The 13,299-nt window shown below is 36.5% G+C and overlaps 1 protein-coding gene across 1 annotated transcript in view; it reads left to right on the top strand.

Annotated features, from left to right (window-relative positions):
* CD2AP (CD2 associated protein) overlaps positions 1-8,863 on the top strand; it is a 157,596-nt gene extending 148,733 nt beyond the window's left edge. Inside the window, exon 18 of the mRNA XM_003254197.4 lies at positions 5,904-8,863. Coding sequence (XP_003254245.2) covers positions 5,904-5,945 — 42 coding nt within the window. The 3' untranslated portion in view covers positions 5,946-8,863. The remainder of the gene's footprint in view (positions 1-5,903) is intronic.
* The last annotated feature ends 4,436 nt before the right edge of the window (positions 8,864-13,299 follow it).

The raw sequence follows: 13,299 nt of genomic DNA, 5'->3' as shown, positions 1-13,299 counted from the left end.
GGATGCCTTTTATTTATTTCTCTGCTCTAATTGCTCTGGCTAGGACTTCCAGTACTATGTTGAAGAGGAGTGGTGAGAGCAGGCATCCTTGTCCTGTTTCAGTTCTCAGAGGGAATGCTTTCAACTTTTCCCCATTCAGTATTATGTTGGCTGTGGGTTTGTCATAGATAGCTTTTATTACATTGAGGTATATCCCTTGTATGCCAATTTTGCTGAGAGTTTTAATCATAAACGGATGCTGGATTTTGTCGAATGTTTTTTTCTGCATCTATTGAGATACGTGATTTTTGTTTTTAATTCTGTTTATGTGGTATATCACATTTATTGACTTGTGTATGTTAAACCATCCCTGCATCCCTGGTATGAAAGCCACTTGGTCATGGTGGATTATCTTTTCGATATGTTGTCGGATTTGGTTAGCTAGTATTTTGTTAAGGATTTTAACATCTATGTTCATCAAAGATACTGGTCTGTAGTTTTCGTTTTTGGTTATGATCTTTTCTGGTTTTGGTATTAGGGTGATGCTGGCTTCATAGAATGAATTAGGGAGGGTTCCTTCTTTCTCTATCTTGGGGAATAGTGTCGAAAAGATTGGTACCCATTCTTCTTTGAATGTCTGGTAGATTCTGCTGTGAATCCATCTGGTCCTGGGCTTTTCTTTGTTGGTAATTTTTTAATTACCATTTCAAATTCGTTGCTTGTTATTGGCCTGTTCAGGATCTCTAATTCTTCCTGATTTAATCTAGGAGGGTTGTATTTTTCCAGAAATTTATCCATCTCTTCTAGGTTTTCTAGTTTATGTGCATAATGATGTTCATAGTACCCTTGAATGATCTTTTGTATTTCTGTGGTGTCAGTTGTAATATCTCCTGTTTCGTTTCTTAGTGAGGTTATTTGGATTTTCTCTCTTCTTGGTTAATCTTGCTAATGGTCTATAAATTTTATTTATCTTTGCAAAGAACCAGGTTTTTGTTTCATTTATCTTTTGTATTTTTTTGTTGTTGTTTCAGTTTCATTTAGTTCTGCTCTGATCTTGGTTATTTCCTTTCTTCTGCTGGGTTGGGTTTGGTTTGTTCTTGTTTCTCCAGTTCCTTAAGGCGTGACCTTAGAGTGTCAGTTTGTGCTCTTTCAGTCTTTTTGATGTAGGCATTTAGGGTGATTAAGTTTTCTCTTGGCACTGCCTTTGCTGTATCTCAGAGCTTTTGGTAGGTTGTGTCATTATTGTCGTTCAGTTTGAATAATTTTTTAATTTCCAACTTGATTTCGTTTTTGACCCAGTGCTCATTCAGGAGTATGTTATTTAATTTCCATGTATTTGTCTGGTTTTGAAGGTTCCTTTTGGACTTGATTTCCCGTTTTATTATACTGTGGTCTGAGAGAGTGCTTGGTGTGATTTCAGTTTTCTTAAATTTATTGAGGCTCGTTTTATGGCCTATTATATGTTCTATCTTGGAGAAAGTTCCATGTGCTGTCGAATACAGTGTGTATTCTGCGGTTGTTGGATGAAATATTCTGTATATATCTGTTAAGTCTATTTGTTCTAAGGTATAGTTTAAGTAATTTGTTTCTTTGTTGACTTTCTGTCTTGATGACCTGTCTAATGCTGTCAGTGGAGTATTGAAGTCCCTGACTATTACTGTGTTGCTGTCTAATCTCATTTCTTAGGTCTATTAGTAATTGTTTTATAAATTTGGGACCCACAGTGTTAGGTGCATATATGTTTAGGATTGTGATATTTTACTGTTGGACAAGACCTTTTACCATTCTATTATGTCTGTCTTTGTCTCTTTTAGCTGCTGTTGCTTTAAAGTTTGTTTTGTCTGATGTAATAGCTACCCCTGCTTGCTTTTGGTGTCCATTTGCATGAAATGCCTTTTTCTACCCCTTTACTTGAAGTTTATGTGAGTCCTTATATGTTAAGCAAGTCCCCTGAAGACAGCAGATGGTTGGTTGGTGAGTTCTTATCCATTCTGGAGTTCTGTATCTTTTAAGTGGAGCATGCAGACCATTTATATTCAGTGTTAATATTGAAATGTGAGGTACCATTGCATTCATTGTGCTCTTTGTTGCCTATGTACTTTGGTTTTTTTGTTTTTTGTTTTTGCTTTTTAACTTGTAGTTTTGTTTTATAGTTCCTATGTGATTTATGCTTTAAAGAGGTTCTGTTTTGATGTGCTTCTAGGATTTGTTTCAAGATTTAGAGCAACTTTTAGCAGTTCTTGTAGTGGTGGCTTGATGATGGCGAATTCTCTCAGCATTTGTCTGAAAAAGGCTGTATCTTTCCTTCATGTATGAGGCTTAGTTTTGTTGGATACAAAATTCTTGGCTAATTGTTTTCTTTGAGGAGGCTGAAGACAGAGCCCGAATCCCTTCTAACTTGTAGGGTTTCTGTTGAGAAATTGCTGTTAATCTGATAGGTTTTCCTTTATAGGTTACCTAGTGCTTCTGTCTGACAGCTCCTATGATTGTTTCCTTCATCTTAACTTTGGATAACCTGATGACAATGTGCCCAGGTGATGATCTTTTTGCGATGAATTTCCCAAGTGTTTTTTTTGTGCTTCGTGTATTTGGATGTCTAGGACTCTAGCAAGGCCAGGGAAGTTTTCCTCGATTATTCCCTCAAATATGTTTCCAAGCTTTTAGATTTCTCTTCTTCCTCAGGGAACACCGATTATTCTTAGGTTTGGTTGTTTAACATAATCCCAGACTTCTTGGAGGCTTGGTTCATATTTTCTTGTTCTTTTTTCTTTGCATTTGTTGAATTGGGTTAATTCTAAGACCTTGTCTTCGAACTCTGAATTTCTTTCTTCTACTTGGTCAATTCTGTTGCTGAGACTTTCTAGAGCATTTTGCATTTCTAAAAGTGTGTCCAAAGTTTCCTGAATTTTTTATTGTTTTTTTCTTTAAGCTATTTCCTTGAATATTTCTCCCTTCACTTCTTGTATCATATTTTGGATTTTCTTGCATTGGTCTTCACCTTTCTCTGGTGCCTCCCTGATTAGCTTAATGACTAACCTCCTGAATTCTTTTTCAGGTAAATCAGGGATTTCTTCTTGGTTTGGATCCATTGCTGGTGAACTAGTGTGATTTTTTGAGGGTGTTGAAGAGCCTTGTTTTGTCATATTACCAGGGTTGGTTTTCTGGTTCCTTATCGTTTGGGTAGGCTCTGTCAGAGGGAAGGTCTAGGGCTGAAGACTGTTCTTCAGATTCTTTTGTCCCATGGGGTGTTCCCTTGATATAGCACTCTCCCCCTTTTCCTACAGATGTGGCTTACTGTGAACCGAACTGCAGTGGTGCTTGTCTTTCTTCTAGGTCTAGCCACCCAGTGATTCTACCAGGCTCTGGGCTGGTACTGGGGGTTATCTGCAGAGACTCTTGTCATGTGAAGTGTCTATGGGGGTCTCAGCCGTGGATACCAGTGCCTGTTCCAGTGGAGGTGGCCGGCAGGGGGGTACAATGGACTCTGTTAGGATTCTTAGCTTTGGTGGTTTAATGCTGTATTTTTGTGCTGGTTGGCCTCTTGCCGGGAGATGGCGTTTTCCAGCAAGCATCAGCTGTAGTAGTATGGAGAGGGACCAGCAGTGGGCGGGGCCGTAGAACTCCCAAGATTATATGCCCTTAGTCTTCCACTACCAGGGTTAGTAGGGAAGGACCATCAGGTTGGGGCAGGGCTAGGCATGTCTGAGCTCACGCTCTTCTTGGGCGGGTCTTGCTGTGGCTGCTGTTGGGGATGAAGGTGAGATTGCCAGGTCACTGGAGTTGTGTAGCTAGGAGGAATATGGCTGCCTATGCTGAATCATGCTGGTCGTCAGGGAAGTAGGGGAAAGCTGGCAGTCACAGGCCTCACCCAGCTCCCACGCAAACTGAAGGACCAGTCTCAATCCCACCGTGCCTCCCCCAACAGCCCTGTTTCCAGACGGTGGGCGAGATGGGCTTGAAAACTTGCCCCAGGCTACCTGCCTTCTAGCTGTGAAAGAAAAGGGCTTGGTTCTTCCCTCACCTGTGGAGTCTGCAAACTGGATATGCCCGCCTACCCAGAGTTGTGGCCAGGAGGTCTCTCACCCCATTCAAATTGTTACAAAGTTTAGCTAGAGATTTCCTTCTCCCTGTGGAGTTTACCCCCCCCCCCCCCCCCCGCTCCTCTGACCGCCCTCCCTATGGATCCCTGTGGTGCCAGGCAGGAATGGCCTGCTTGGGGACTCAGCAGGCTCCCAGGGCCTTTCAGCTGCTTCCTCTACCCCCCTGTATTTTGCTCGGCTCTCTAAATTGGGTCAGATCCAGGTGAAGTTGGAAACTTCTGCAAACAGACCTTCAGTTTCTCCAGTGGGGGTGTGTGTCCGGGAGAGGAGGGTCTCCCTTTCTCACTTCCGCAGTTGGGACACACACAGTATTTGGGGTGTTTCCCAGGTCCTGCAAGAGCAGTCCGTTTTCTTCAGAGGGTCTGTGGGTCCTCTCGGGATTGCTGGTTTGTTCTTGCAGTCAATCTGGAGCTAAAATTCACAATGCGAGTCTCCGCATGCTGTTCTGTCTGGAGCTGCAATCTAGTCTTGCCTCCCGTCCGCCATGATGATCCCTGTCCAGTGGTAACTAAATGTGTGTCACAAATAGCAGTTTACAAGAAGTATTGCCGATTATGCATGCAATAGTAGCCTTCACACTCCCTACTCCCTCTTCTACCAATTTGTTTTTCTTACCGCTTTCTGTATCTTTGGAATAAAGACTTTAATAACAGATCGGGCTGACAATGAAAGCTATCGTCTCAATCCAAATTGAAGACAGGCTTGTTGTAGTCCAGTGCTGCTAAAACATTGAGCTAATCATCATAATATTTAGAGAATCATATCAAGGAAGATCCTGAAATTAATAAACGGTTCTTGAGTAGTTATAATCCTTTAGGAGATTGTGAACATATAAAAATTATACTTTTTGACTATGGCAAAGTCCTAATCATTTAATAATGTACTGTTTGTCGAAACTAGCCAAAGCATGTATTGTTTATGTGCACTCTTGAGGAAGGTGTTGCCATCAGGATAAGGCAAGGCCTATATGTTTCCTTATGCAGTGAAAGGTTAAAGATGATCAAAATGCTATAGAATTGAGAAGAGAAATCAGTATAAAAACTGTGGGCTTTAAAGCCCTAAATCTTACCATGACAAGTCCTGTGTCACTTGTTAGTGTGGAACATTGGCATCCTGTTTAATGTCTTTGAGCCTCAACTTAGCCATTTGAATATGTCAGTATTGAATAACTCTGTAGTTATTGTGCAAACTTAATGAACTGATTTCCTTCTTCATAAATTCCTTAAGTTATGAATTTCTGTTAAGTGAAGAATGCCTTCTGCCTAAAGGTGGAACTGTATCAAGCACCTTGACTGAATCTTAGATATATTCCTGGGCTTTAAGATATTTAATGTAGTATATACTGGTTACAGATAAGTAAATTGAAACCAAGTCAAGTGATTTGACAATAATTATAATTAAGCATAATTTGTGAAAAACATGGAACTAAACAGGTCTTTATTCTTTTTACCGTTGTTTAATGTATCCTTTGTTTAATTATAGATACATGTACATTTCTTAATTTGGTGTCAAGGATTCTTTTGTTCTTTGTAGGACTGACTGATTTTTTTCTACAGCTTTAATTTTAAAGGCTCACATGACTTAACATTGTTCTGGCTGAAAGGGCTATAATTGCTTTTTTCTTATTGTAACTGCCATTTAGGAACTTGCATGGTACTGTTGAAACTTTATTCAACCAAATTATACCATGGGAAATTGGATTTTAGGTCTGGAAAAAAAATCTGAAAGCTTGAAAGTATGATCACATCTTAATGACATAGAGTAAAATAAACTACTAAACTAAGCATATTTTATGTATTGCTCAATTTATGTTTTTTGTTTTAGATGGAAATAGAGAAGCTGAAAAAAGCTGTCCTGTCTTCTTGAATGGTGTGGACCTGGTGTTCATGATGTTCCAGGGATTCAGAAGCAACACTATGAACTTCAGCTGACTTGTTACTTAAAAATTGTGAATTCTGGTGTTGTGATAAATATGAGTAAATGAAGTGTAATATCTATAGAAAAGTAGAGTGAGGGTGAATTTTTATATATATATATATATATATTTTGTTTTGGCAATATGAAGAAAAAGAGGCCTTATTTCTTAACTGTGCTGAGATTGCAAACACTGTTTAAAAAATTGTTTGCTTGAAAATACTACTGAATATATATAAATAAGAATGTGCACAGTAGTTTTTTTATTGAAACTTGTATTATTTTTAAAGAGATCTGTACTATAAATATGGTGATATATTTACAAGTAATCTGTAAGATATACTATTTGAGAGGGACAGATTAGCTTTTTAGTAACTATAGTCACTACTTTTTCCATAATGCATAAGGGATATAAACTGTGTTTGTGTGTGTGTGTGTGTGTGTGTGTGTATATATTTTTACTTTTAACCTCTTACCCAAGGTTACACTGTTGTGCCTGTTTGTCTGCAATGCTGTTTATATTTTGGGTGATGAAATAGGAGTTTCCTAGCTATATAAACCAGATTACTCACCCATGCATATAGTAAGAACTAATGAATAATCAAAATAATTTCATCAACTTTTAGAATATTTTATGTTGCTTGCACTATAGGAGTCATAAAAGGAACTTAGTTAAAATATGTTGGATTGTTAAACATTTGGGGAAATATGAACTGTATTTTAAATTTGTTAGGTCTGAAGAATCTAAAACCGTTAATTTAACCCTTAACTTGTGCCTAGAAACTACAGCACGTATAAAATATGTAAACACCAGCCTGTTGCTATACTTTTCTGCTTATTTTACAGCCTCAAATATTTCTCATTATCTTGTCACTTAGTTTTTCATGCTTCTCCTTCTGACTTTTAATAATGGTAATAGGAAAACAAAACCCAAAGCTTTTCAGAACTTCAGTGTGAGGTTTCCTATTTTGACAAGTTAACTTGTAAATACTCAGGTTTTATGATGTGTAATTTACCTAATAGACCAAACTAACTCATGGAGATATTTTGAACTATTATTTAGGTACAAACTTTATAGAGAATGTTAGTATGTCATAAGATATAACATTACAGCTTATTTAAAACCAAATATAGTTGAATATATTTAAAATACATTTTCACAGAATGGATGAATTAGTTGTTTCTTCAGAGTTACTTATGAACAGTTGAATGTTTTAAAATGTTCTATCTGTAAGTAACATCTAAAAACAAGTGGGTTTATTTAAATTTTTAAAATTTGAAATTTTTTATTTGCCAAAAATTGTTTTATGCTTTATGATATCACAAATGAGTGTCAGATTTTTGAGTACCAGTGATCATGCTTACATTTTTTTTAGTTTTAAACCACCAAACCAATATTTTTCCTTTAAATTTTAATCTTATAATATAGAAATCTTATGTAAATGAAATTTTGTCGTGTTTCAAATAAAGAGAACTGAAGTAGAAAATAGAAATGCCAGTAAACATAATGTTTAATTTACAACTTACATTAGGGGTTTGGGGGAATGCTAATTATATATTGAGAATATACATTAGAACTCTTCAAAATGGGCTCTTCTAATGAGGTCACTACTGAACAAAATTGTTCCCTCCTCTTCTGTTAAATAGAATAGGTTTAAATGACTAGTCAAATGAATTATTTTCTTATTGTTAAATAAATTAAATCTTACTTTCTTTTAATGACCAACCTTAGGTAAAATAAAAATATTGTAATCCTAGAAATTATCCTCCAGCTTTCTCACCTGAACATCTATTGAAGTGATCCCTGGTTACCCTAATAATGGGATGAGGGAAATTTCCAGCAAATTTCAGGCTGTTCTTAAAGTTTTTGTTGGTCATTTTCTCACTAGTACATAAAATCAAAATGCTTATGAGCATGGAAATGTATTTAAAGTTTTTGCTTATGTACTCCTCAGTCAGAATAGAAAAGTAACTGAAATACTCTTATCTTTCTGTCCTTGATAAAATAGTAAAGAAAACCAAACAAAGCCAGGCCTGATGGGAAAAATGATTCCTTTATTCTAGCAAATTTACTCCTTGCTGTTGGTATGGGAAATGTTATTAATTTCTATTACTAAAGTTCATATCACAAAATGATATTTAATAATAACCTTGGGGTAAATCACAAATTTTTTTTCTACATGTGAGTATAAAAGACAAAAGTTGAACAGCATGGAATCTCATTGCCAAATTATTAGTGATTGTATAGTTTAGATATTCTTTGAGACACAGAGTATCATTAATTTCCTAATTGTATTTCAGTGTTATTTTTTGTTTGTGACCACTAAGCTTCTGTCTTAATACAAAGCTGTTACCTTCTACAGAATTTAAGTCTGAAGATGTAAACAGAGAACAGGCCTTGTGTAACAGAAGATACTCTTTTTTATGCTCCTTACTGTGATCACAGAAAAATAAAAAATCCAAGTGCTCTCTAGATTTGTTGATAAACATTTTATACTTGCATTTAAACTTGAAATGTATGAGCAGAATGAGACAATCAGTTAAATCAGAAATGAGAAGTATTATAATGTAAAGGCCTTGTTTTGCTGTAGCAATAAAATGACCAAGTGCAATGACTTGATTTAATAAAATCATGTTTTAAAAGTTGCTGCTATGAATATTTTTGGCTACAAAATTTTACCCTGACTTGCTTTCAGTAACTATTATATAATGCAGTTGATGTTGTAACCTAACATTCCAAAAAAAAAAAAAAATTGAAAGGGGGAATCTCAAAATAGTGTATACTTCACTAACTTGTTTACAGGTGCTGTATTAAAAGCATGCTTCTCTCTCAAAAAAAAAAATTAATAATAAAGGATTTTATTGCCAGTTGTGTCAGTCTTTACTGGTTATTTTTTGTTAACTTTAGCATTTGTGTATTGCAGAGTATGATGAAAATTATATTACTTCAATTTCCAAATACAAGAATAAATAGTAAACCAAAAACATTAAAAATTCTAGACCTGTATGACGTTTACTGAACTTTTCTGAGTCTGGTTTTTCATCTGAAACTGAGATAATAATTTCTACTTTACAGGATTATGGGGAGAATTTGAAATAGTTTATCTAAATGGCTTTGTAGAGTGCTTGGCATAGAGTAGGTTTTTTTTTTTTTAAAGTGGAGGCTGCTGTTTTACCCTTTTTAAAAGCATTTTACAGTGATGGATGTGATAAAAATTAGATGGATAAAGTTAAGAAAAAGGAGGCATTGTATATCCTTTCCCCCTAAATACAGTATAGTATCCCTTTCTTTGGGGAGATGCTCCTTTCATTTGTATTATATTGTTCGAAGGGGAGCTGCTACCGTCTTACAGATTCTACCTCCTTGACCACCCAGGAATTATCCCTTGAGAGAGTACTTGGCTCAAACTGAGTTATTGAGTTAATCAAAGAATGAAATTTTTAAAATTGGAAACAGAAAGAGCTAATCTCAGCATGGGAGCTCTCCACAGTTCTGTTTTTCTGTCATCTGGAAAAAGCTGATTTGAAAAGCAAAATTTAGTAGAGCATAGATAGATGGAAACAGAATCTGGAAGGACTTTGAAACTGATTGTAGCTGTTGCTGAGTCTCAGCTATCGCTTGGTTCCATAAGCACAGACTTGCTCATAAGCTTGTTGGGTTTCTGAACTCACAACCGAAAAAATCCTGATAAATACAGAAAACAAGATGAAAGGAGAACATTAAGGTCCACATACTTTTGCTGAACATAGATAACATATAGCTTTAGAGATTCTAGTAGTGTGCTGGAAGATTTGAAACAGAAGGAATAGGACACCACTATAAAGCAATGTGGAAAATTGGTGTGTCAGATTTCTAAAATCTTATTAAAAATTTCTAGTTCTTACTGGCTTTTATAAGCACTAGACAAAAAACTTTGGAGGCAATAATGGTAAAGTTTTGGACCATAGAATTTGTGTTTGAAGAGTGCAGATGGTTTTGTCTGAAAATACAATTTGCAAATTTAGCCCAGTTTTAGGAAATAAAAGCAGGTAGCAGTTTAACTCACCTGGATTTATTAGGCTATATTCTCAAGATGCAAGAGAGACTGGGTCTGGGTGTTAAAAAATTTTTTTTCTGAATCCTGTTGCATTTATTTTACCACTAACACCATTTTTGTGAATCTGCTGTTCCATGTAAGGAAAATAAATTCACAAGTAGATACCAGTATTTTTTGTATAGAGCCAATAGTTTTTTTCTGTCATGAAAGGTGTGGCTATTTTGCAACTATTGGATGGTATTATTTCCTATCAGGTTCCAAGTGTTTCTTACTGACTACATTTCAGTTCCCTTTAAAAGTGTGTGAATAAAGTTATTGAAAGTAAAACTACATTTTAAGTGCATTGAGAAACTTTTTTTTTTTGAGTCAGGGTCCTTCTCTGTTACCTGGCTAGAGTGCAGTGGCGCGACCTCAGCTCACTACTACCTCTGCCTCCTGGGCTCCAGCAATCCTCCTGCATCAGCCTCTTGAGTAGTTGGGACTACAGATGCATGCCACCACGCCCACCTAATTTTTTTTTTTTTTTTTTTTTTTTTTTGATACTGGGTTTCACCATGTTGCCCAGGCTGGTCTTGAACTCCTGAGTTAAAGCAATCCACGCTGCCCCCCTCGGCCTCCCAGAGGGGGCATTACAGGCATTAGCTACCATGGATTACAGGCATTAGCTACCATGGATTACAGGCATTAGCTACCATGCCCAACAAGTAACAATTCTTTAATAAAATCACATGTTAACATTTCATGGTAGAGTGGATTTTTAGAGATACTCCTAAACATTAACTGAACAGAATGCAAATGATGTGAGAGTGATGACATTTTTACTGTCGTTTCCTCCCTTGAGCCTCATTAAAAACAGTAAATACAATGAAAAAGATTTGATATTAATAGACTAAAAAGCAGATTTAAGATAAAAACATTGCTTTTCAGATGAAATAAGGAAGCTACAATTTATAATAGTAAACATACCTTCCAAATGTTTTGGAGGGAGCAACCTGAAATCTGATATAAACTTTCCCAGACTTTGTGCGAGACGCAGATTTCTCTGAAAGGCCCATCTGATCATTGTAGTCTCAAATCCTCTACAGAAGAATAGCTGGGAAATGTGGAACTGAAGGAGAAGCCTCACTAACTGTAAGCCCTAATAATTTGAAGGCTGAAAACCAAGGAGAGGGAGACATGCTCTTAGGGAAGACAGACGTAATGAGAGAATATTTTGGATAACATAATTTATAGCTCTTCTTCCTTCCTGTGCTATTCATCAAATAACTGACACCATGGGAAGGTGAGTAATCAGATACAAGTATCTTTATGGATACCTGTGTTTTATACAACAACAACAAAAAGTTGTCCAGAAGAAAACCTTGATTAAAATCCTTTATGTCCCAGGAGGAAAAAAATGGCATGATATGTAACACCAAGACATCTGTTAAGTTATGGAACTTTAAAGGATGAATATTGACTCAAAAAAGAAGTTGAAATTTTTAATTGACTAAACACACCATAAGCAAATTTGAAATGTATTTAAGGCTCTACCACTGAGAAAGGCAGCAAGGCCACATGATGGCTGTGTTTTAATTGGTGTTTAAGCTACTCAAACTGTAGAAAAAGATGGAAGACCACCCAATTTATTTTATGAATCCAGCATAACTTTAATATCGAAACCTGATCATCATAAACCAATCTCACAAGGAAAGATTTCATATCAGGAAATTTATCAATCTTAATGCATGATACGAAATTATAAGAAAAATAAAATGTTCACTTTGATGAAGGGGTTTCCTGTACTGGGTATGGTGGTGAAGAACACAGTAACAAAATGGTACCACTGTCTTGATGCGTGCCTAGCTGTTCTAGTCACCACTGCGTTTACACTAGCAGTGCAAATCTCAACACAATGAGAAAAGCAACTAGCATCTTCGTATTATCATGAAAGTCGTTTGACCTGGTGGACCACACTTTGAGAACCACTGACCTAAAATGACCTAGTATGGTCTTTAGCATGTAGTAGACCATCAGTAAATGTTTAGTGGATGAATAAATAAGTGACAAAAGGGAGGTATTCTCTCTACCCCTTGTCTTCACCGTCTCCTACCTTTTCTTCCTTCCTCAAATATTCAAGTATAATATCTCTTCAAGACTAACCACTATCATGCCGATTGCTATAAAATAGACATTCTTCCTGGGACTGCATTAGGCTCTTAAAATGTATTTAACAAATTTTATATACTGGACTTTAGATGGTCAGTTTACCCTACATTTTATAGTAAACTTACCTTTAAAAGTAGGCATTGCATCAAACATTCATAGCTAATGTTTATATTGTGCTTACCACATACCAAGTGCTATTCCAAGTAATCGCTATCTAATTTACCTGTCTGTCTAATCATCTCAACAATTCTATGTGCTTATTATACTCCACACATGGGAAAGAGGCTAAGGAAGGTTAAGCAACTTGGCCAAGGCCACTGAGCTAATAAGGGCTGGAGCTGAACTCAGCCCAATAAACCGAGTTTTGAAGCCTGTGCTTTTGCTCATAAGCTTTATTGCCTCTCTATATAGATAATATATAGGAAAGAAGGAGCCTGCCTGGGGGATATGAATTTCTTCTAGTCTAGTCTTACTTCTTTCACTCTTTGTGATCCTTTGTATTAAGTCTGTCAACATTTTTCCATCAGTAAGAGACTAAATGTAAAGTCTATTTTCAGTGATCTCAGAGTTTTTAGATTTCTCTGTGATGTGGTCACACAAGATTTTGGGAAACATTTTTCATTTCTTAGTGTACATCTTTGCAAACTTAAATGGTTGTCATGGCTTTTCAGCAAAAACACAAGAAACAACCCTACGTAGCTTCCATAAAGAAATTAAATGGGCCAGGCACGGCGGCTCATGCCTGAAATCTCAGTACTTTGGGAGGCTGAGATGGGAGGATTGCTTGAGCTTAGAAACCAGGCTGGGCAATATAGGGAGACCTTGTTTCTACTAAAAACAAAACAAAAACAAAAACTAACTGGGTGTGTTGGTGTGCATCTATAGTCTCAGCTACTTGGGAGGCTGAGGTGGGAGGATCACTTGAGCCCAGGAGGTTGAGGCTGCAGATCGCGCCACTGCACTCCAGTCTGGGAAAAAAATGAGGCCCTGTCTTTCAAAAAAAAGAAAAAAGGAAAAAAATGAAATTAAATGACCACTAGATGGCAGTCAAATAAAGCTCAGCTTATATGGGTCTTGAGGAAACCATAAACAGGTAGCAGCTGCAAATAAAATCAGAGAGG

This window comes from Nomascus leucogenys, chromosome 22a, assembly GCF_006542625.1.
Source record: "Nomascus leucogenys isolate Asia chromosome 22a, Asia_NLE_v1, whole genome shotgun sequence".
Classification (NCBI taxonomy): domain Eukaryota; kingdom Metazoa; phylum Chordata; class Mammalia; order Primates; family Hylobatidae; genus Nomascus; species Nomascus leucogenys.
Note: the sequence above shows the minus strand (reverse complement) of the source record. Positions and strands in the feature narration are given on the sequence as shown.